General features: G+C 48.7%; 1 protein-coding gene across 1 annotated transcript in view; it reads left to right on the top strand.

Moving 5' to 3' along the window:
- LOC129695217 (sorbin and SH3 domain-containing protein 2-like) overlaps positions 1 to 25,556 on the top strand; it is a 234,464-nt gene that overhangs the window by 149,340 nt on the left and 59,568 nt on the right. Inside the window, exons 13-17 of the mRNA XM_055631996.1 lie at positions 675 to 758; positions 3,819 to 3,884; positions 9,667 to 9,716; positions 13,808 to 13,965; positions 23,838 to 25,066. Coding sequence (XP_055487971.1) covers positions 675 to 758; positions 3,819 to 3,884; positions 9,667 to 9,716; positions 13,808 to 13,965; positions 23,838 to 25,066 — 1,587 coding nt within the window. The remainder of the gene's footprint in view (positions 1 to 674; positions 759 to 3,818; positions 3,885 to 9,666; positions 9,717 to 13,807; positions 13,966 to 23,837; positions 25,067 to 25,556) is intronic.

Raw genomic sequence — 25,556 nt, forward strand, 5'->3', positions numbered from 1 at the left:
AATGAGACAAGTAACAGTACAAATTGTCTGAAGAAAGGTCTCGACCCGAAACGTCACCTATTCCTTCGCTCCATTGACCCTGCCTCACTCGCCAAGTTTCTCCAGCATTTTGTCCACCCTCGATTTTTCCAGCATCTGCAGTTCTTTCCTCAACAATTGCGTGAATATAATCATTTTACTGCAAGGAAAAAAAAGGCCTGATTGATCCCCTTATGTATTTCAACCCCAACTTGCTTTTGATTCATATTTTTGTATTTGTGATTAGTTTAGTTTACAGATACAGCGCGGAAACTGGCCCTTCGGCCCACATGAGCCCGCGCCGACCAGCGATCCCCGCACATTAACACAATCCTAGGGGCAAATTTACAATTAGGCTGAAGCCAATTGACCTAGAAACCCGCACGTCTTTGGAGTGTGGGAGGGAAACGGAGATCCTGGAGAAAACCCACGCAGGTCACGGGGAGAAGGTACAAACTCCGTACGGACAGCACCCGTAGTCAGGATGGAACCCGGGTCTCTGCCGCTGTAAGGCAGCAACTCTACCGCTGCGCCACCGTGCCGTTCCACTGTGTGTGCGTTTGCAGAGCTTTTAGTTGCTGTGTTTGATCGTTCCCGTTTTGTTTAGTTCTCCTATTCCTTTCCTCTTTTGTTTTTCCTTTCACCTTCTGCTTCAGAGTGGGCGGCTAAACCCAGACGAAATAGATTTAGAAAACGAGCCCTGGTATAAATTCTTTTCAGAGCTGGAGTTTGGACGGCGGGTAAGTGAGGCGAGCATGGTGTGAGACCGGCGTTTCTTAAAGAACTCATTAAAATTGTAATTAATTGCAAAGGGGCAAATTGTACGCACTTTCGTCGAACACCTCCGCTCAGTCCGCCTGGACCTACATGATCTCCCGGTTGCTAAACACTTTAACTCCCCCGCCCATTCCCACACTGACCTTTCTGTCCTGGGCCTCCTCCATGGTCAGAGTGAGGCCCAGCGCAAATTGGAGGAACAGCACCTCATATTTTGCTCGGGTAGCTTACACAACAGTAGGGTTGCCAACTTTGTCATTCCCAAATAAGGGACAAAAGGTCAAAATACGGGACACATTCCTGACGGCAATTCGTTGACCGACTCGGCCGTGGCTGGGTGAATGATGAGTTGGCCCGGGTGCTGGACTGCACACAAAGCCCAGCCGGCGGGCCAGCTGAGGAGTTTTGGCCCGGGCGCTGGGCTTTGCACGTGATGTTGCGCGACCTGGGCCGAAACTCCTCAGCCGGCCCACCGGCTGGGCTTTGTGTTCAGCTACACGCAAAGTCCGGCGCCCCATCCAACTCGTGAACCGATGATCGGCCATCAGAAGGAGGGGTGGCGGTGGTGTCGGCGGTGAGCGAAGGTCCGAAGGTCGGACAGCTGGCCGGGCTGCCGACCGACGGGGCCACGGGCGAGGCGCTGCTGCTGCTGCTGCTGCACTCCATGGGCTGCACTACGTCGGGACGGGTGAGGCGGGGCCAGACGCGGCGCTCCAACCCGACAGTCCCCTCGACCCGAGCAGTAGCAGTCAAATACGGGACAAGGGCGGTCCTGTATGGGACAAACCAATTTAGCCCAATACACGGGATGTCCCGACAGTTGGCAACCCTACACCCCAGCGGCATGAGTATTGACTTCTCTAACTTCAAATAGCCCTTGCTTTCCCTCTCTCTCCATCCCTCCCCCATCCTAGTTCTCCCACCAGTCTGACTGTCCTCCTGATTAAACTTTACCATTTTTTCTCCTCGTTGTCACCTTCGCCCAGCTAACAACGACCTGTTCTACATTTTCCTTGATCCCTCATCCCCTTTGATCTCTCGTTTTCACACCTTACTCTCCCATATCTCTGTCTCTCCAACTCCTCTTACTCTCAGTCTGAAAAAGGGTCTCGACCCGAAACGTCACCCACTCCTTCTATCCCAAGATGCTGCCTGTTCCGCTGAGTTACTCCAGCGTTTTGTGTCTACTGTCAAAGGAATGATTGCTGCGCAAACGCAAGTTGCTAATTCATCATTAATTCCTGTATAAAGTATTCCCTCATACGGTTGGAACAGTGACGCAGCGTGTAGAGCCACTGCCTCACGGCGCCAGAGACCCGGGTTCCATCCTGACCTTGACTGCTGTCTATGTGGAGTTTTCACGTTCTCCCTGTGACATTGTGGGTTTCTTCCACGAACTCCAGTTTTTTCCCACATCCCAAAGACGTGCTGGTTTGTAGTTTAATTGCCCCTAGTGTGTAGGGAGTGGATGAGAAAGTGGGATAACATCAAACTAGTTTTTGAACAGGTGATCAATGGTCAGCATGGACTCGGTGGGCCGAAAGGCCTGTTTCCATGCTGTATTTTGCAATTCAATTCAATTTGAAATCGGTCTTTGCTATTTTGTAGTCTGGTTTAGTTTAGTTTAGAGGTACAGCATAGAAACAGGCCCTTTGGCCCAACGAGTCCGCGCCGACCAGCGATCACCCGTACACTAACACGATCCTAGGGATAATTTACAGAAGCCAACTATCCTATAATCCTGCACGTATTTGGAGTGTGGGGGGAAACCTGAGCACCTGGAGAAAACCCACACTGTCACAGGGAGAACGTACACATTCCGTACAGTCAGCACCCACAGTCAGGATGGAACTCGGGTCTCGGGCGCTGTGAGACAGCAACTCTACCGCTGCGCCACCGTTCGGCCCTAGCTAGTAAACTAGTGTGAACAGGTGATCAATGGTCGGCATGCACATGGCAGGCTGAAGGGCCTGTTCCCGCCCTGTATCTCTAAACTAAACTAAAACTAAACAATTAACCTACAAACCGGGACGTCTTTGGAGTGTGGGAGGAAACCGTAGATCTCGGAGAAAACCCACGCAGGTCACGGGAAAACGTGCAAACTCCGTACGGACAGCGCCCGTAGCCAGGATGGAACCAGGGTCTCCGGCACTGCAAGGGCAGCAACTCTACCGCTGCGCCACCATGACCGCCCACTTATCCAAACACAAGGAACTGCAGATGCTGGAATCTTCAGCAAAACACATCGTGCTGGAGTGACTCAGCGGGTCGGGCAGCAACTGTGACAGGGAATGGTCAGGCGACGTTTCGGATTGGGACCCTTCTTCAGATCCATTGTAGTTTAGGGGGGGGGGGAGAAAACTGGAAAAGAAATGGGGTGGGACTTCATACAGAGACAGCACCCGTAGTCAGGATCGAACCCGAATCTTTGCCGCTGTAAGGCAGCGACTCTACCGCTGCGCCACTGTTTATAACATTTATTTTGCCCATTCTATTTGGAGTCATAGAGTCATGGAGTGCGGAAACAGGCCCTTCGGCCCAACTTGCCCACAATGGCCAACATGTCCCGGCTACACTAGTCCCACCCGCCTGCGCTTGGTCCATATCCCCCCAGACCTGTCCTATCCATGTACCTGTCTAATTGTTTCTTAAACGTTGGGATAGTCCAAGCCCCAACTACCTCCTCTGGCAGCTCGTTCCATACACCCACCACCCTCTATGTGGAAAAAGTTACCCCTTTCCACAGTCTATTATTGGAAGTACTGGTATATCTTTTCCCCTTCACCTTGAACCTATCTATGGTCCTCGAATTCCCCTGCTCCGGGCAAGAGATTGTGTGCATCTACCCGATCTATTCCCCCTATGATTTAATACATTGTGCACAAAAGATCAACACTTCCGCTCTCTCATTCTCACTCTGTTTTCATTTCTGTGCTGTTACTCTCTCATGTTTAACCTTGTCACCTTTTCCATTTGATGCCTTCTGGCTTTCTCCACACCTCCTCTCCTCTGCTTGTCATCAGCCTCCTAAAACGCTCTTGGATTACCTGCCAGAAAACACTCCCCATAATCTGCCTGAAAACATGAAGGTAACTGCCGGCTCATTGTCCACAACGTCTTTTATCTTTATGTTTAAGAAGGAACTGCAGATGCTGAAAAAAAAAAAATCGAAGGTAGACAAAAATGCCGGAGAAACTCCGCGGGTGCAGCAGCATCTATGGAGCGAAGGAATAGGCGACGTTTCGGGTCGAGACCCTTCTTCAGACTGATGTCGGGGTGGGGGGGGGGAAAAAAGAAAGGAAGAGGCGGAGACAGTAGGACGTGGGAGAGCTGGGAAGGGGAGGGGAAGGAGGGAGAAATCAAGGACTACCTGAAATTGTAGAAGTCAATGTTCAAGCCGCTGGGGTGTAAACTGCCCAAGTGAAATACGAGGTGCTGCTCCTCCAATTTGCGGTGGGACTCACTCTGGCCATGGAGGAGGCCCAGGACAGAAAGGTCGGATTTGGAAAGGGAGGGGGAGTTGAAGTGCTGAGCCACCGGGAGATCAGGTTGGTTAGTGCGAACTGAATCGAGAACCAGAGGACATACGTAGGTCGATGGGGAAAAGATTGAATAGGAACCTGAGGGGTAACATTACCTTTATCCTTATTGTCAAGCTTGAAAAAGGTGCAGGGTGCCGTCTGAAGAAGGGTCTCGACCCGAAAGATCACCCATTCCTTCTCTCCAGAGATGCTGCCTGACCCGCTGAGTTACTCCAGCATTTTGGATCTACCTTATGGGCCTGTCCAACTTATGCGACTTTTTTGTCATTCCATGTCGCCGAAAATTTTCAACATGTTGAAAATCCAGCGGCAACCAGAAAGACACTACGGCTCTTTGGGTGACTACTCACGACCATACTGGTGACACCCTGGCGACATGTGGAGTGAAGGGGTGAAGCCTGTACGGTTGTGAGTAGTCGCCCAAAGAGTCGTACCCTGTTCTGGTCGCCGCTGGATTTTTCAACGTTGAAAATCTTCGGCGACCTGCAACAACATATGACGGGTGCCGGCAGTCGCTGAAAAAGTCGCGTAAGTGGGACAGGCCCTTAAGGGTGCATAGAAGATTTACGAGGATGTTGCCTGGAATGTTGAACTATAGGGAGAGGTTGAGCAGGCTGGGGCTTTATTCCTTGGAACGCAGGAGGATGAGGGGTTTGAGTTTAGTTTATTGTCACGTGTACCGAGGCACAGGGGAAAGCTTTAGTTGCGTGCTAACCAGTCAGCGGAAAGACTATACACGGTGATCTTATAGAGGTGCTCAAAAACATGAGAGGTATAGGTCGGGTGGACGTACTGACAGTCTTGCCCAGAGTAGGGGAATCGAGAATGAGGAGAACACACGAGAGATTGAATAGGAACCTGAGGGGTAACTTTTTCACACAAAGGGCGGGGGGTATGTGGAACAAGCTGCCGGAGGAGGTAGTTGAGGCAACGTTTGAGTAACATTTAGGCAGGTACATGGATGGGGTAAGTTTAGAAAGACAGATGGAAAGTGTTGGGTGAATGGAACTGGCGCAGACACACCAGGAACTGCAGATGCTGGCTTACAAGAAAAACTCAAAGATGCTGGAGTAACTCAGTCGGTCAGGCAGCAGGTGCCAGGGGTGGTGGTGTAAGCGGGTACGATATATTGGCATTCAAGTGGCTTTTAGATCGGCACAAGGGTGTGCAGGGAAAGGAGTCCCAGCCTGCTCAACCTCTCCCTATAGTTCAGACCCTCGAGTCCTGGCAACATCCTCGTAAACCTTCCCTGCACCCTCAGATAGACATAAAATGCTGTAGTAACTCAGCGGCTCAGGGAGCATCTCTGAAGATCATGTGCACACAGGCGACAGACGAGTCGTTAACTTGGCATCATGTTCAGCATGGACTCTGTGGGCCGAAGGGCCTGTTCCTGTTCTATCTTCTATGAGACAACGGTGGCGCAGCAGTAGAGTTGCCGCCTCACAGCACCAGAGACCCGGGTTCAATCCTGACTGCAGGTGCTGTCTGTACGGAGTTTGTACGTTCTCCCCGTGACCTGCGTGGGTTTTATCTCCGGGTGCTCCGGTTTCCTCCCACACTCCAAAGACGTACAGGTTTGTAGGTTAATTGACTTGGTATAATTGTAAATTGTCCCTAGTGTGTGTAGGATAGTGTTAGTGTGCGGGGATAGCTGGCCGGCAAGGACTCGGTGGGCCGAACGGCCTGTTCCCGCGCTGTATCTCTAAATTAAACTACTATAGATTACACTGTGAATAACTGGTTATCCGTGGACCTAACTATAAAATACCTTGGCTTGAATTAGAGGATAAATTTGTTGGATCTCATGAACATTCCCACTTTCTACAAAGTCCTCTATTCTCTCCCCTTTTCTCCCTGTAGGGTCACTGTTCTTAATCCTTAGGATAAGTCTTTAGGCAGTGGGTGGTGAATCTGTAGAATTCTTTACCACAGAAGGCTGTGGAGGAACAGGTCAATGGATATTTTTAAGGCACAGATAGATAGATTCTTGATTAGTACGGGTGTCAGGGGTTATGGGGAGAAGGCAGGAGAATGGGGTTAGGAGGGAGAGGTAGATCAGCCATGATTCAATAGTGGTGTAGACTAGATGGGCCGAATGGCCTGACTCTGCTCCTATCACTTATGAACATGAGTTTTACGAATCTAGTAATAATATTTAAAACTTTATCTTTAGGCACAATGGTTGTTATACAATGACATGCTGTACTTGTTTTACCATACTGTTGTTGCAAGTGTCATCTTCTACGCTGTTGTCTGCTGGGGTAACAACATCAGTGCTGAAAACAGCAAGAAGTTGGACAAGCTGGTGAAATGAGCTAGCTCAGTGCTGGGGGGGAGTGGACCCTGGTGGTCGTGCTTGAGAGGTGCATGAGGAGCAAGGTGCAGGTCATCCTCAACAACTCCGGGCACCTCCTCCATGAAACTCTGGAGGGTCAGAGGAGCACACGGAACAACAACAACCGGCTCCTCTCCCTGCGCTGTAGAACAGAGCGGTTCAGGAGATCCTTCACCCCTGCAGCCATTAGATTTTATAACACTGACCGCTAGGCTGCATGGGGATGCTTTGCACTTTTAATTGTTTATTATTGGGTCTTTTTAAGTATTTATTGGTTTTATGTACTGTCCGTATTGTATTTTATGTATTTTTTGTTTGCTTTCGTTCTGAATGTGTGGGTTTGTTGGTTGTTGGCTTCTGGACATCTGAATTTCCCTTGGGGATCAATAAAGTATTTGTTATTATTATTATTATTATTATTATTATTATTATTATTATTATTATAAGGTGTTATAAGCCAAGCATTAATATATCTGCAGACCTTAACTAAAACTCAACATATGCCAACTAACAAAACAGAAAACTGTGGCGTTACAACTAAAAGACTTAAGACTGAACATAACTCACAGCCAAAAGATACTGGAATTCAATAGACAATAGGTGCAGGAGTAGGCCATTTGGCCCTTCAAGCCAGCACCGCCATTCAATGTGATCATGGCTGATCGTCCCCAATCAGTACCCCGTTCCTGCCTTCTCCCCATCTCCCCTGACTCCGCTATCTTTAAGAGCCCTATCTAGCTCTCTCTTGAAAGGATCCAGAGAACAGAATAGACTGAAAGCTTAACAGAATTTCCACAGTAGAACACAAATTATTACACTGATATTTAAAATTTGCTTGGCGTCTACGCTGGTGATGAGCTGAATCTATCGCACCCTTTAGTGGCCTATTAGGTTGCACAACACTTTAACTCCCCCTCCCATCCCCACACTGACATTTCTGACCTGGGCCTCCTCCATTGTCAGAGTGAGGCCCAACGCAAATAGGAGGAACAGCACCTCATATTTTTCTTGCCCAGAGCCCTATCTAGCCCTCTCTTGAAAGTATCCAGAGAACCTGCCTCCACCGCCCTCTGAGGCAGAGAATTCCACAGACTCACAACTCTCTGTGAGAAAAAGTGTTTCCTCGTCTCCGTTCTAAATGGCTTACCCCTTATTCTTAAACTGTGGCCCCTAGCTCTGGACAACTTTCATACAAAACACAACGCTGAAATAGAGACCTCCTTTTCTCTATAGGGTGACCTGGATGTATATAGCACCTTCGTACCATTAAGGGATTATTGTTTTGCAGTACTAAGAAGAACAGCCTTCAAATGATGCAATGGCACACAATGTTTCAGTAGTACATTGTCACCGTCAGTCAATGACGAGCATTGAGCTAAGAGCTTCTAATATCCATGCTATTTCTGAGTATTCAATTGAATTGAAAGATATCTTTAACCTGAGGGGAACTTTTTTTACACGAAGGTTGGTGGGTGTGTGGAACTATTGCAGCATTTAAGAAACATTTGGACAGGTACATGGATAGACTCATCGAGTGATACAGTGTAAAAAGAGGCCCTTCGGCCCAACTTGCCCACATCGGCCAACAATGTCCCAGCTACACTAGTCCCACTTGCCTGTGCTTGGTCCAAATCCCTCCAAACCTTTCTTATCCATATTCCTGTCTATCTGTATCTTAAACAATGGGATAGTCCCAGCCTGAACTACCTCCTCTGGCAGCTTGTTCCATCCACCCACCCTCTGTGTAGAAAAAGTTACCCCTCGGATTCCTATTAAATCTTCTCCCCTTCACCTTGAACCTATGTCCTCTGGTCCTCGATTTCCCTACTCCGGGCAAGAGGCAGGACAGGTTTAGAGGGATATGGGCCAAACGCAGGCAGGTGGGACTAGTGTAGGTGGGACATGTTGATCAGTATGGGCAAGTTAGGCTGACATAGATAGAATAGATACATACTGTAGACGCAATTAAGCCAATCTTTCGTACAGTAGGTAAAGCAAAGGGGAAGATACAGAGTGCAGAATATAGTTCTCAGCATTGTAGCACATCAGTTACAGAGATAAAGTCCAATGTCTGCAATGGGGTAGAGGTGAATTGAACAGCACTGAACAAACATTACCGAAACATCACCCATTCCTTCTCTGTCCAGCTGAGTTACTCCAGCATTTTGTCTCTTCCGTGTAAACCAGCATCTGTATTTCCTCGCTACATTTAAAACGTTATGGCCCTATCCCACTGTATTAGTTCATTCGAGAGTTCTCCCGAGTTTGCCCTGATTCGAACGCGGAGATTTACGGTAACAGCCACTCGTCGGTACTCGGGACCATCGTGGACATTTTTCAACATGTTGAAAAATCTTCACGAGCCTTCCCGTGCTTACCTGCCGTTAGCGTTATGAGCCGCTAAGAGACGCCCCCGAGCTCCGACGTCCCCGCTACATTCATTCTCCGTGCTTCACACGAGTTTGATTTTTTTTAAACTCAGGAGAGCTCTTGGAATGAACTCGTACCGTGGGACAGGGCTTTTACAGTGTGCAGATACATGATAAGGGAATAACGTTTAGTGCAAGGTAAAGCCAGTAAAGTCCGATCAAAAAATTGTCCGAGGGCCACCAACGAGGCAGATAGTAGCTAATGACTGCTCTCTGTGTGTAGAGATGTAGAATGGTTCAATGTTAGCTGTGGGGAAGGTGACAAAGAGGCATATAATCAGTAAATTTAATCAGGACAGTGAAACTAGGGTGGGGGAGGGACGGAGAGAGAGGGAAAGCAAGGGTTACTTGAAGTTAGAGGAATCCATATTCATACCGCTGGGTTGTAAGCTGCCCAAGTGAAATATGAGGTGCTCATAGCTTTGCATCTGCCTTCTAAGCCAATGTAAATGACAGATGCATTATAAAATGCTTGAAAATTTGAACACAGGGAGGCTTTGCAGTGTCCTTTGTTCTCTTGACAGCAATTCTAATCCTCTCTTTGCAATTGGCTTTCTTGCAGACTTCTTTTTACAACCCAGCAATAGAAAGGACATTGGAAAGACCATACAGGTAAGATTCAATAAGTAAAGCTCTTTATACTTCTCCGCATGGTGGCATTAATAGTTGAGTCACTGGGTTAGTAACCGGTGGCCATTGACTCCTGTAACTCGGGAGATAATCGGAAAGAGACTGAATGAACCGCTGGAGGAGGTCTTACTGTTTGACAGCAACATAAGGCTGTTTGAGAAAGGACTCTGGACACAAAGTGCTGGAGTAACTCAGCGGGTCAGGCAGCATCTCTGGAGAACATGGATAGGTGGCGTTTCACAGAGTGTTGGAGTAACTCAGCGGGTCAGGCAGCATCTCTGCAGAACATGGATAGATGGCGTTTCACAGAGTACTGGAGTAACTCAGCGGGTCAGGCAGCATCTCTGGAGAACATGGATAGGTGACGTTTCACAGAGTGCTGGAGTAACTCAGCGGGTCAGGCAGCATCTGTGGAGAACATGGATAGGTGACGTTTCGTGGAGGGATCCTTCTTCAGACTGATTGTCGTGGGATAAAAGAAAGCTGGAATAAAGGAGGGGCTGGACAAGGTCTGGCAGGTATTAGATATATACAGGTGAGGGGCAGATTGGCTGGACAAAGGCCAGACATGAAAAGACATAAGGTGCGAGATAAAAGGATTGACGAGAATTGATGTGAATTGTGAAGCTAGAGGAAGGAATGTAGATGTAAGGGAAGGAGTAGGGGATGAAATAGGTGTGACTCCAGGTGTATGAGGGTGGTGTGCTGTATAGGGGAGGAAGGGGGGATGGGAGTGTTATGTCGTGGCCTAAAATTGGAGAATTCAGCATCCAAACACCAAGTGCTGGAGTAATTCAGCCGGTCGGGCAGCATCTCTGGGGAAAAAAAAGATGGGTGATGTTTCGGGTCGGGACCCTTCTTCAGACTCGACCCAAAACATCACCCATCTTTTTTCTCCAGAGATGCTGTCTGACCTGCAGAATTACTCCAGCACTTTGTGTTTATGTTTGGTATAAACCAGCAATCTGGCTTGACCTTGCACTAAACGTTATTCCCTTATCATGTATCTGTACACTGCGGACGGCTCGATTGTAATCATGTATTGTCTTTCTGCTGGCTGGTTAGCACGCAGCAAAAGCTTTTCACTGTACCTCGGTACACATGACAATAAACTAGAGCTGAAATGAGTTCTTTATTTCAACGTTCATACCATTGGGTTGCAGGCTACCCCTCAGATAGTCTATACCCCTCAGATGTATCTATATTATACTGCATCTGCCACGCATCTGCCCACTCATTCAACCTGTCCAGATCACCCTGCAACCTCCTAACATCCTCTTCACAGTTCACACTGCCACCCAGCTTTGTGTAAATCCTCAAACTTGCTAGAGTTGCTCCTAATTCCCTCTTCCAAATCTCAACTAGGACTCTGTACAACTGCAGAAGGACCTGTTTGCTCCTATATTCGATTCCATGTGTTATAAAGGCCAACATGCCATTCGCTTTCTTCACTGCCTGCTGTACCTGCATGTTTACTTTCAAAGACTGATGTACAAGGACCCCCAGATCCCGTTGTACTTCTCCTTTTCCCAACTTGACGACATTTAGATAGTAATCTGCCTTCCTGTTTTTGCTACCAAAGTGGATAACCACACATTTATTTACATTAAACTTCGTCTGCCATGCATCTGCCCACTCCACCAACCTGTCCAAGTCACCCTGCATTCTCACAGCATCCTCTTCACAGTTCACACTGCCACCCAGCTTTGTGTAAATCCTCAAACTTGCTAGAGTTGCTCCTAATTCCCTCTTCCAAATCATTAATATATATGGTAAACAGTTGCGGCCCCAACACCGAGCCTTGTGGCACTCCACTCGCCGCTGCCTGCCATTCTGAAAAGGACCCGTTCACTCCTACTCTTTGCTTCCGGTCTGCCAACCAATTTTCTATCCACGTCAACACCCTTCCCCCAATACCATGTGGTCTAATTTTAGTCACCAGTCTCCCATGCGGGACCTTATCAAAGGCTTTCTGAAAGTCTAGATACACTACATCCACTGGCTCCCCATCCATTTAACTTGTCACATCCTCAAAAAATACCAGAAGATTAGTCGAGCATGATTTTCCTTTCATAAATCCATGCTGACTTGGACTAATCCTTTTACTGCTATCCAAATGCCCCATTATTACCTCTTTAATAATTGACTCCAGCATCTTTCCCACCACCGAAGTCAGGCTAACTGGTCTGTAATTCCCCGTTTTCTCTCTCACTCCTTTCTTGAAAAGTGGGATAACATTAGCTATCCTCCAATCCACAGGAACTGATCCTGAATCTATTGAACATTGTAGAATGATCACCAATGCATCCACTATTTCTAGAGCCACCTCCCTTCAGTCCCATTAGCCTACCCAATACAATTTCTCACCTAATGACAATTTCTTTCAGTTCCTCTATCCCCTTAGATCCTCTGTCCTCCAATACTTCTGGGAGATTGTTTGTGTCTTCCTTAGTGAAGACAGATCCGAAGTACCTGTTCGATTCTTCTGCCATTTCCTTGTTCCCCATAATAATTTCACCCGTGTCTGCCTTCAAGGGACCCACATTTGACTTTTCTATTATTTTTCCCTTAACATATCTAAAGAATCTTTTACTGTCCTTCTTTATATTCCTAGCCAGCTTCCCCTCGTACTTCATCTTTTCAGCCCGTATTGCCACTTTGTTTCCTTCTGTTGTCCTATGAAAGTTTCCCAATCCTCTGGCATCCGGCTACACTTTGCTGTGTTATACATCTTTTCTTTTAGTTTTATTCTATCCCTAACTTCTCTCGTTATCCACAGTTGCCTCCTACTCCCCTTATAATCTTTCTTCCTTTTTGGAATGAAATGATCCTGTGTCTTCCGGGTTATGCCCAGACATTCCTGCCATTGCTGTTCCGCCATCATTCCTGCTAGGATCCCTTTCCAGTCTACCTTGGCCAGCTCCCCTCTCATCCCTTCATAATCCCCTTTGTTCAACTGCATCACTGACACTTCCGATTTAACCTTCTCAAATTGCAGATTACAACTAATCATATTGTTCCTTTGGGTCGATCAGCGACGTGGAGAGGGGAGACGAGCTGCACGGGCAACAGCCTGTCCTCCATATGACATCGCCCAGGCTTGCATCCGCCCAAGATGCATCACCCATGGTCAGTCATGACCGAGAGGGGCCTACTCATAAGGTCATAAGTGATAGGAGCAGAATTAGGCCATTCGGCCCATCAAGTCTACTCCTCCATTCAATCATGGCTGATCTATCCTTCCCTCCTAACCCCATTCTCCTGCCTTCTCCCCATAACCCCTGACACCCGTATCAATCTAGACTATCTATCTCTGCCTTAATAAATATCCATTGGCTTGGCCTCCACAGCCATCTGTGGTAAAGAATTCCATTGATTCACCGCCCTGATTGTAATCATGTATTGTCTTTCCGGTGACTGGATCGCACGCAACTTTTCACTGTACCTCTGCACACGTGACAATATACTGAAACTGAACTGAAACTAAAGTGACTTCTTTCTAACTGTTGTAGACAAAAATACTGGAGAAACTCAGCGAGTGAGGCAGCATCTATGGAGCGAAGGAATAGGCGACGTTTCGGGTCGAGACCCTTCTTCAGATTGATGTTGGGGGGGGGGGGGGGGGGGGGGGCGGGAAAAAGAAAAGAAGAGGCGGAGATAGTAGGCTATGTGGGAGAGCTGGGAAGGGGGAGGGGAAAGAGGGAGCAAGCAAGGACTACCTGAAATTAGAGAAGTCAATGTTCATACCATTGGGGTGTAAACTACCCAAGCGAAATATGAGGTGTTGTTCCTCCAATTATAGCTGGGACTCACTCTGGCCATGGAGGAGGCCCAGGACAGAAAGGTCAGATTCGGAATGGGAGGGGGAGTTGAAGTGCTGAGCCACCGGGAGATCAGGTTGGTTATTGCGAACAGAGCGGAGGTGTTGGGCGAAGTACCCGAAACGTTGCCTATTTCCTTCGCTCCATAGATGCTGCCTCACCCGCTGAGTTTCTCCGGCATTTTTGGTCTACCTTCGATTTTTCCAGCATCTGCAGTTCCTTCTTAAACAAATCTTTCTGTCCGTTGTTCAGTGGCAACAATTGTGCGAGCGACTACAGGAAGAGGCGGAGGTCCGAGCCGTCGGTGAACCACCAGAGAGCGCAGAGCGATCACATGATGCAGAAGAACAGTGGAATGTCCAGGAGGTCCGTCACTAACTCCTCACCATCCTCCCCCTCCAGAGCGAAAGGTAAGGAAAAGATCCTCGCTTGAAGCACACAGTGGACGCAGTGACTCAGGTTCCCTCCCACGTTACCAGTGGCTTTTCTATGTCGAACTCGGTACACGTATTAAACACTAAAAGGCCTGTCCCACTTTCACCACCTAATTCGCCACCTTTTTTACTCGTGGGCATTTGTCATCAGGCTAGAAAAACCACCCCGACCTACTTGATGCCACGAGTGCCTAAGACTAGCATCACAACCTGCTACGACCTACCTATGACCTCCTACCGCGTCGTGACGATCATGCTGCGAGTATGAGTCAAGGGCAAACTTGGCAGAGGTCGTGAATTAGGTCGTGAAAGTGGGACAGGCCCTTAAGCCAAACTAGCACACACAGGCAGAGAGATTTCACCTCGTTCCGAATGAAACGTCTCCTTTTATTGCAAATTGATGTACACTAAATACAACGGGGGGAATCGACTAAGGCAGTTGAATGAGTATATCGATAGGAAAGGTGAATCTGTGGATGTTTCCACTAGAGGGAGAGTCTAGGACTAGAGGGCACAGCCTCAGAATAAAAGGACGTACTTTTAGAAAGGAGATGAGGAGGAATTTCTTCAGCCATAGGGTGGTGAATCTGTGGAATTAATTGCCGTGGAAGGCTGTGGAGGCTAAGTCAGTGGATATTTTTAAGGCAGAGATTGACAGATTCTTGATTGGTGCGGGTGTCAGGGGTCATGGGGAGAAGGCGGGAGAATGGGGTTGAGAGGAAAAGATAGATCAGCCATGATTGAATGGCGGAGTAGACTTGATGGGCTGAATTCTGCTCCTACCATTTATGAACTTATGAAAGGTATAGAATGATATGGGCAAAACATGAGCAGGTGGGACTAGTGTAGATGGGGCATCTTGGTCGGTGTGGGCAAGTTGTGCCAACGCCCCCATTTCCATGCTAAAGGACTCTGATTGAGAACAGTATTTTCCTGTCCCTTGCTGTGAGGTAATTATGGTTGTCTCATGATTCTGTTTGCCCTGCGTTAATGAAGTTGAGAGTAGATACATAAGTATATAGATCATAGGAGCAGAATTAGGCCGTTCGGCCCATCGAGTCTGCTCCGTCATCCAATCATGGCTGATCTATCTTTCCCTCACAACCCCATTCTCCTGCCTTCTCTCCATAAACCCTGACACCCGTACTGATTAAGAATAGTAAGATTAAACGAGTACTTACCAGTGCGAAGTTTGATCTGTATTTTATGAGGAGTTACGATGAGGGATTACGTGAAGAACCCACCCAGCGCGCAGGCGCGGCATACTTCCAAGCAGCGGTGTGGAATCACAGATAGACACAAGTTGAAGTAAAGATAGTAAAGATTAATGAGACATCAGTCCGAGTTTGATCTATACAATGAGGGTGGGAGCGGAGGGCACGTAATCCCTCATCGTAACTCCTCATAAAATACAGATCAAACTTCGCACTGGTAAGTACTCGTTTAATCTTACTATTTTACTTCGGAGTCACGTGAGTGACTACGTGAAGACTTCAAAGGTCTGTGATTTCAAACCGTGTAACAGTTTTATCACTCACTGCCGAAAGATCATCGAGGGAGGAAGTGGTAGCTAAAGACCAACAAGTTTGTTAGTTTTAAAAAACAAATGTTTATTAAGAACAACAAAAAATAGCTCCCCTGGGCTTTAAATCATAAATTTGCGGTTTCAAAAATTCTCTCCGCAAAGACGTCCCTCTGCATCAGCGGTTTACGGTAGAATTTTTGGAATGTCGATTCCCTTGACCATCCCGCTGCACTGAGGATGTGGTGTAGGGGAACCTGCATCCGATCCGCTGCTGACGTGGACGCTGCCCTGGTTGAATGGGATTTAAAAACATCTGTGTTAATCCCTGCCATATTAAGGACCTGTTTCAACCATCTGGATATTGTCTGGCTGGTAACCCGTCCAAAAGGCTTTTTATGGCTGACCCATAAGGCTTTCTCTCCCCCTCTAAGAGTTTGGGTTGTGTCTATATAATTATAAAGGTGGGTCACCACACACAGCCTAGGTTCTGGAGGGTATGCCCGGAAGATCAACGGGGAGTTGGATGTACCTGGTCTGCTCTGTTTTACCAACCCCGGCATGGTAAACGTAATGGTATCTGGGGTGGTCACCATGTGGTTCAGATTTAACTGATACAGCGACTGAACCCTCTGAGCTGAGACAAGCGCCATGAGCATGAGGGTCTTATAAGTAGACTGTTCCAGGCTCAGGGATCCCACCGGAGGCCAACCTCGAAGGTGTGACAATACTACACTTACATCCCACATATGGGTGTATCTAGGTGTAGGGGGTTTGGTGTTATAGATCCCTTTAAGGAGTTTGATAACCAGAGGGTGGGATCCCACACTATGCTGTCCTATGGGCATAAGGTATGCAGACAGGGCGCTCCGAGCTGTATTGATGGCACTGTAGCTCATCTTTAGGTCATGGTGCAGGTGGGCCAGGAACTCCAGCACATCCGAGATCGAAGCCGTCTTGTAGGATGTCCCTGCTTCCAGACAGTACTGTTCCCATTTCCTGATGTAGATCAGGTACTGTTTTTTGGTGGAAACTCGCAGGGATGCCGACAAGGTGGTGATTGTTCTCTCTGATAACCCCAATCCCCGGTAAGGTCTGTTCAGAATCTGGAAACCAGGAGGTTCAATTTTTGGTGGCATGGATGACTAATGCCAGTTACCGGGTGAGTCAATAATTGGGGGTGGTTGTGAAGGACCATAGGTGTCTCTACCACCATGTCGTGGAACATTGGGAACCATGGTTGGGTAGGCCAGTCGGGCACGACCAGAATGCCGGAGGCTGAGTCTGCCTGAATTTTCTGGAGTACCCGACTGATGAGGCAGAAGGGAGGGAAAGCATAGAAAAAGAAATTTCCCCAATCCAGCGTGAAGGCATCTACCGCTGCTGCCTCTGGGTCTGGTTCCCAAGCCACATACATGGGTAGTTGGTGATTTAGTCTAGACGCAAACAAATCTATATCTGGCGTTCCATATTGCTTGACAATTCTAGCAAATAGTTTTGGGTCCAACATCCATTCGATGTTGTCATTGAATTTTCGTGACCTGGTGTCCGCCACTAAATTTAGCTTGCCTGGTAAATAGGCAGCTGATAGCCAAATATGTCTCTCGACACACCATTGCCAGATTATAGCAGTTAATTTGTCGCATGATACTGATTTTATGCCACCCATGTGCTGGATATAAGATACCGCCGTAGTGTTGTCGATCATAATCCTAACATGCACATGCCGCATATCAGATGTATATGCTTTTAGCCCATAAAAGGCGGCGAGCATTTCCAAGAAGTTAATGCCCAGTGATTGTAGTAGCGATGCCTCTGAGTTAGTCCATCTGCCACCTGTGCTGTCTATGGAGTTAGTAGCTCCCCAGCCTAAAGCACTGGCATCCGTTGTAATGGTTATGTTAGGATTGGTTACGGCGATAGGACTGTGACTGTGCCAAATATTATCAACCCACCACTGAAGTTCTGATTTGGCTTCAGTGGGTAACTCCATTTTGCGGTCATAATGCCCCCTATTAAGACGTAATGCATGAGTCCTTGCTCTTTGCAAATTTTGATAATGCAAGGGCCCATGTTGGGCAGCCGGGAATGCTGCTACTATGGAGCCAATGACTCTGGCTACGTGCCGTATCCTTGGTTGCGGTGTAGCAATTAAATGGTTACAAGCTTCGATGAGTGAAACTTTTTTGTCTCTGGGCAGAGTGACAGTCATATGGACAGTGTCAATAGTGAAGCCTAGGTAATCCATGTTAGTAGTAGGCTCCAATATTGATTTATCTGGGTGAAGGATGAATCCCAAAGTTTCAAGGAGTTGTTTAGTGGCTAAAACTCCTGCGACAGCTAGTTCCCTTGTTCTCCCTAATATGAGAACATCATCCAGATAGGCCACGACTAAATGTTTTAGTTCTCTCAATTTTTTCATGGCCACTTTGAGAATTTTTGTAAATAACCTGGGAGCTGTCGTTAAACCATTGGGCAAGGCTCTGTACTGCCATAGCTGGCCCATCCAGATAAATTTCAGATATTTGTAATAATCTCTATGAATGGGTACCAAATAGTAAGCATCCTTGATATCTATGCTTGCCATGTAGTATCCCTTGGAGATCAGTTGTCTGGCAGTGACAAATGTCTCCATTTTGAAATGTTGATACTCAACAGACTGATTAAGTGACGTCAGATCAATAATAATGCGACATCCACCATCTTTTTTGGATTTGAGAAAAATATTTGATACAAATTCTTGCGGCTCGTGTGTGGTCATTTCTATGATGCCTTTAGCCACGAGCCGATCTAGTTCAGCTTGTCCTTCTACCTTCTCAACTGCTGAGGGAAGGAATACCCTTTGGGGCATGTGCTGAACTGGCGGTTCTATGCCTGGTTTGAATTCAATTTTGTATCCACTGATACTGTTGAGTATAAACTTATTGTTAGTAAGGGAGCACCAAACATGCTTGAAGAACCTCAAACGTCCTCCCGTTAATACAACACCCTTTGTCTGTGCATGTTGGCAGGAACCAGACCCACCTACCTCCATGTTTATTTGTGGGGCCGTTTTCGGTAGGTTTGGCCCAAGGTTGTCCGTGTTGGTGCTGCGGTGGGGCGGCGCATCTTCCCACGGCTCCGCCCTGGGCCCCGCTCTAAAAAAGAGCTCTGGGGGTAGTGGGAGGCGGTCACCAGGCTTTCACCAGCTCGGTACCTGCTGGTGGATGCTGAGGCGTGCTGCCAACTGGGTGTCTTCACCCTGCTCTTTTAGTTTTTTGGCCAGGTCTGCACCAAATAGCAGCGCCTCCCGTTCGGGCGCTGGGGCTTTGCAGAGGCCTGCGTATTTTGGATTGAGGGCAGGCCTGATGTTATCCCGCCGTAGGCTGTTAAGCTCGTACGTGGTGTTGCACATCAGCACCAGTGCATCCTGCTGGGGTATGGAAGGCTCTTCGTTCCCGACGGACCGAGCAAAGGCGGTGACGGCTGCAGAGTGGAGCTTCAGGACCCGCTGCATTTTTACTTCGTGAGTCCTTATCTGCTGCCCCAGCTGGTTCCATATTTGCCCGTTGACTGTTTTCACCCGCAGCGCCTCGCAATTCTCTGGCGCTGTATAGGTTTCAAGGGCCTGCTGTACGACCTTCTCCAGCAGCGGCTTGTTGGAAAGCCTATTGATGCTGGCCGCCAGTCGAGGTGGTAGTACCATCCCGGTCATTGGGGGCGCAGCGTACCGACCCACTACACCCAGTAGCTCTTCTTCTAGCACGCCCGGCATACTGATGTTGTCCTCCGCCTGCCCTTGGGATAGGCCAGCCCAGTCCTGGCCTCCCTTACTGCCCTCGAACATAGAGGGTACAGAAGGGTGTGGAGATGGTAAGGAGGAGGCCAAAGCCCGTCCTCCTGGGAGATGCCTAGCCTGCATCTCCTCATCGATCATTTGTTCCAACAGCTGCCTCATGCAGCTGATGCGGGCGTCTCCCCGTTTCGGCGGTGGAGAGCGTTCCCGTTCCTCCGACGACTCGGAGGACACCGGCCGGTCCGTTTTATGGGTAGCCTTCCTCCCTGTGCGGGGCGTTGATATCGGCAGCACAGGGGGCGGCTCGGTGTCGGGTGAGCGGGAGCGTTGAAATGGCTCCTCCGCTACGAGTGGCTGCCGCCCAGCTATGGACCCCTCCTCGGGTGGAGTAGGGCAGGCAGTCCTTCTGGCTGGTCGCTTTCTGGTGGCCATATTCTCCACCGTTGAGCGACTCTGTAACACAAAAAAGGCACTTACCTGAGGTCTTGACTTTATGCTGCCGCTGGAGAGCCTGGCTCCAGCTGCTGCCGCTGTTGCACTGCTGACGTAATGCCGCGCCTGCGCGCTGGGTGGGTTCTTCACGTAGTCACTCACGTGACTCCGAAGTAAAATCTATCTATCTCTGCCTTCAAAATATCATTGACTTGGCCACCACAGCCATCAGCGGCAATGAATTCCACAGATTCACCACCCTCTGGCTAAAGAAATTCCTCCTCATCTCCTTTCTAAAGGTATGTCCTTTTATTCTGAGGCTGCGCCCTCTGGTCCTAGACTCTCCCACTAGTGGAAACATCCTCTCCATATCCACTCTCTCCAGACCTTGCACAGTTCAGTAAACCTGCGAGGCTTGCGTTGCTGCATTTACTTTTGTTCTGAAAGGTCTGTCTCCCTGAACCTTTGGATAGAATAAGGATCAGGGATGTAGATACAGCCAAAACAATAATGTTTCTTGTACCTTTCTGAAGAAACATTTAAAGTCTCTGCCTTAGTATGAAGCTAAACGGCAAGCAACCTGTTTTCCAATCTGATGATGTTTCTCACTTAGACAATAGACAATAGGTGCAGGAGTAGGCCATTCGGCCCTTCGAGCCAGCACCGCCATTCAATGTGATCATGGCTGATCATCCCCAATCAGTACCCCGTTCCTGCCTTCTCCCCATATCCCCTGACTCTGCTATTTTAAGAGCCCTATCTAGCTCTCTCTTGAAAGCATCCAGAGAACTGGCCTCCACAGCCCTCTGAGACAGAAAATTCCACAGACTCCACTCTCTGTGAGAAAAAGTGTTTCTTCGTCTCCGTTCTAAATGGCTTACTCCTTATTCTTAAAATTGATCATTGTTATCTGAGGGGAAGGTGACAATGAGGCAGACAATCAGTAAAATTTAATCTGGAGGACAGTGGAACTAGTCTGTGAACTAGGGTGGGGGTGGGATGGAGAGAGAGGGAAAGCAAGGGCTACTTGAGGTTGGAGAAGTCAATGTCCATACCGCTGGGGTGTAAGCTGCCCAAGAAAAATATGAGTTGCTGTTCCTCCTATTTGCGTTGGGTCTCACTCTGACAATGGAGGAGGCCCAGGACAGAAAGATCAGTGTGGGGATGGGAGGGGGAGTTAAAGTGTTGTGCAACCTAATAGGCCACTAGGGGGCGTGACAGGTTCAGCTCACCACCAGCGTAGACGCCAAGCAAATTTTAAATATCATTTGGCTTCTACTGCACAGATTGCCCACGTGAAAATTCTGAAGCATTCTGTCTATTCGGTTCTCTGGATCCTTTCAAGAGAGAGCTAGATAGGGCTCTTAAAGATTGCGGAGTCAGGGGAGATGGGGAGAAGGCAGGAACGGGGTACTGATTGGGGACGATCAGCCATGATCACATTGAATGGCGGTGCTGGCTTGAAGGGCCGAATGGCCTCCTCCTGCACCTATTGTCTATTGTCTGTTGTCATTGACCAGACTTCGCCCGGGTGTAATTTGAATAAATCAAACAATAGTGAGGACAAAATATAGAAACAAGGAACTGCAGATACTTACAAAAAAAGACACATAGTGCTGGAGTAACTTAGCGGGTCATGCAACATCTCTGGAGAGAATGGATAGGTGACTGAAGATCGGGGCCCTTCTTCAGACTGACTAAAGGTCTCGACCTGAATCGTCAACTATCCATGTTCTCCAGAGATGCTGCCTGACCCGCTGAGTTACTCCAGCACTCTGTCTTCTAATAGTGAGCTCAAGGCGACAATGCAAAGAGTAAATATTTAGCCAGTGTTACACACATGTACACTATTTGTACTGATTGCTGAGGGACATTTGGGTTGGAGGTGGGAGAGGGGGGAATGCACTTCCTAAGACTTCATACATTTCCATATTCATAGTCATACAGCGTGGAAACAGCATGTCCCATCTACACTTGTCCTACCTGCCTGCATGTGGCCCATATCCCTCCAAACCTGTCCTACCCATGTACCTGTCAAAAAGTTTCTTTAACTTTGTGATAGTCCCTGCCCCAACTATGTCCACTGGCAGCACGATCCATACACCCACCACCCCGTGTGTATAAATAGTTGCTCTTAGGTTCCTATTAAATCTTCCCCCTTCACCTTAAACCTGTGGTACTTGATTCCCATACTCTGGGTAAAAGACTCTGTTACACTTTCTATTCCTCTCATGATCTTATACACCTCAATAAGATCACCGCTCATCCTCCTGCGCTCCAAGGAAAAGAGTTCTAGCCTGCTCAACCTCTCATAGAAACATGGAAAATAGGTGCAGGAGCAGGCCAACATTTGGCCCTTCGAGGCGGCACCACCATTCAATGTGATCATGGCTGATCATCCACAATTAGTAACCCGTGCCTGCCTTCTCCCCATATCCCTTGACTCCGCTAGCCCCCAGACCTCTGTCTAAAAAAACCTCTTTTAAATTAATCCAGAGAAGTGCCTTCTGTGGCAGAGAATTCCACAAATTCACAACTCTCTGGGTGAAAGAGTTTTTTCTCATCTCAGTTTTAAATGGCCTCCCCTTTGTTCTAAGACTGTGGCCCCTGGTTCTGGACTTGCCCAACATTGGGAACATTTTTCCTGCATCTAGCTTGTCCAGTCCTTTTATAATTTTACATGTTTCTATAAGATACCCTCTCATCCTTCTAAATTCCAGCGAATACTGCTCAGGCCCTCGAGTCCTGGCAACATCCTCGTAAAACTTCTATGCATCCTTTCCAGCATAACAAATTTCTTCCAACGGCAAGTTGACCAAAACTGAACGCAATACTCCAAATGCGGCCTCGTGAACATTTTTGTACAGCTGTAACTTAACATCCAAATTTCTATACCCAACACCCTGACTCATGATATCCAATGTACCGAAAGCCTTCTTGCCCTTTAGCACATTCCCATCGAGGCTTGGCAACATCCTCTTGAATCTGCTCTGCACCCTATCCAGCTTGCAGGTTGGAGGTTCGTGTTCATATTGTAGGTTCCTATTTTTGTATTGCTGAACCATTTTGCTTAAGTCCACCCTCCGCCACCTCCAGTTTAAATTCCATTTGGAATTCCATTTGGAATTGGGCTTGGATAAACTAAAGACAGGAAACATGTTCCCGATGTTGGGGGAGTCCAGAACCAAGGGCCACAGTTTAAGAATAAGGGGTAAGCCATTTAGAACGGAGACGAGGAAACACTTTTTCTCACAGAGAGTGGCGAGTCTGTGGAATTCTCTGCCTCAGAGGGCAGTGGAGGCAGGTTCTCTGGATGCTTTCAAGAGACAGTTAGATAGGGCTCTTAAAAATAGCGGAGTCAGAGGATATGGGGAGAAGGCAGGAACGAGGTACTGATTGGGGATGATCAGCCATGATCACATTGAATGGCGGTGCTGGCTCGAAGGGCCGAATGACCTACTCCTGCACCTATTGTCTATTGCCTATTGGACCATTTTGCTTAAGTCCACCCTCTGCCACCTCCAATATAAATTTAATTTGGAATGTGGGGAGGATGTTTCCACTAGTGGGAGAATCTAGGACTAGAGGCCATAGCCTCAGAATAAAAAGATGTACCTTTAGAAAGGAGATGAGAAGGATTTTTTTTAATCAGAAGGTGGTGAATCTGTGGAATTTATCAATGTCAATGGATATTTTTAAGGCAGAGATAGATGTATTCCTGATTAGTATGAGTGTCAGGGGTTGTGGGGAGAAAGCAGGAGAATGGGTTTGAGAGGGAAAGATAGATCAGCCAAGATTGAATGACGGAATAGACTTGGTGGGCCGAATGGCTTAATTCTGCTCCTAAAACAGCTGAACTTATGTTGAACAAACCTAATCTGTGTGTCCTGCTTGTTAGTTTGGAGAGGTTAAACGCCAAAGGTAATGCCGAAGCCAACATCTTGCTGCCTGTATTTCACGGGGGTTGTGAAATGAGTGAGTGGTTATGTGCATGTTGTCTTTTTCCTGCTGCTTTGCTTCTCTTACTGCTGTTCTCTGCTACTGAAACACTGCCTTGAATGTCTAGTTAACTCTGCCATTGTCTCTCTTTCACCATGCTGCTCTCTCTGGATCTGAAAGATGGGGATGTTAGCAGAGTTAGTTATGCACTGCACAACCAGAGTTCCTCTCCCGAGTTAGGTTACGGTGGCCGCCTTGGCCAGCCCTTGGTGGTGATCACGCCCAGCCCAAAGAGGTCCGTCGTCTTCAAGAACGGCTGGCAGTTGAACCGGCAAAACGCGGAGGCTTGGAGCAGCGCCGACGAGGGGACGTCGCCCAAGACCAAGTCCCGCAGCTACGACGACCTCCTGCAGAGCGACTACGAGGAGGTTGGCGAGGGGCAGGCCAAGTCGGAGAGCATGGTGTCGCTGCTGTGCGAGGCGCAGCCCAAGGGAGGATGCTCCCGGAGCTGGCTCTCGCCACATGGCGCCGAGGCCGCCGGCCCGCCCCACCGCGCCCGCTCCCGGTGCAAGTCGGCGCGTGGCGGCAAGGGCTTCCTGAAGCTCTACAGGAAGATGCACCACATCAACCGGCGGGAGCTGACAAACCCAGACGTCATCTGCACGGTCAAGTCCCGGGTGCTGCAGTACGAGCAGGAGCAGCGCAGGGGCATCCTCTCGGACGGGAAAGATTTGCCCGGCGAGGTCCCGCGCGACATGGTGCCCACCAGGATCTCCGAGTTCGAGAAAATGATCAAGTCAAAGTCCATGCCCAACTTGGACAAAGCCATCTTATCGGAAGCCTCCTACTTGGCCCCCAGTCTGAGAATCGTCCCCAGGCGTCGCCTGTCCATCGAGTCTTTACTGGACGAGGAAAACCAAGGCAGGAAGCTGTCGACAATTCAGCAGCAGTACCGCATGTCCAAGGCAATGATGCCCATTCACATCAAGGTGACCAACGAGGGCGGGCCAAGGTTGGCTTCCAGGTTCGACAGCGCCGAGTTGGACAGCGATCATGAGGCGGGGGTGTCTGATCTCAGCGACTACATGCCGGTGGAAGGCTCATCCTTCTGCAGCGAGAGCGACCTGGACCATTACTCCTTCACGTCCTCGGAGAGCATCTACGGCTCGGGCCCCCACCACCACCACCACCTCAGCTCCTGCAAGGGCCGTTGTCCGGCCTCCTACACCAGGTTCACCACCATGCTCAAGCACGAGAGGGCCACGAGCCAAGACAAGAAGCGGGCGCCCAAGAAACCCGAAGCCGACCCCAACCTCGCCAAGCTCGCCTTCCTCGTCAGCCCCGTGCCTTTCCGGAGGAAAAAGGCCGTGCCCGCCCAGAAGAGAAAGGAAAAGCCGAAATCAAAGTCGGTGTTCGAAGCCTTGGACTCTGCACTGAAAGACATCTACGACCACATCAAAGCGGAGAAGAGACGGGGGAGTTTACCCGACAACAGCATCTTGCACCGGCTCATCACCGAACTGCTTCCTGACATCCCCGAAAGAAACTCTTCCCTCAAGGTCCTCGGGAAGAAAGTTAGTCCGCAGCCTTCTCTACAGCAGGATGAAGAGGGGGGCGTTGCCTCGTACCAGTGTGACTTGGACAAAACCACATTTAGTGCCTCTTATCAGGACATGGACACCAACAACAACCCAGACAACTACAAGGTGGAAACCACTGGGTCCGGCCTCCTACACCAGGTCACCACCATGCTCAAGCACGAGAGGGCCACGAGCCAAGACAAGAAGCGGGCGCCCAAGAAACCCGAAGCCGACCCCAACCTCGCCAAGCTCGCCTTCCTCGTCAGCCCCGTGCCTTTCCGGAGGAAAAAGGCCGTGCCCGCCCAGAAGAGAAAGGAAA

This window comes from Leucoraja erinacea, chromosome 3 (assembly GCF_028641065.1).
Source record: "Leucoraja erinacea ecotype New England chromosome 3, Leri_hhj_1, whole genome shotgun sequence".
Lineage (NCBI taxonomy): Eukaryota > Metazoa > Chordata > Chondrichthyes > Rajiformes > Rajidae > Leucoraja > Leucoraja erinaceus.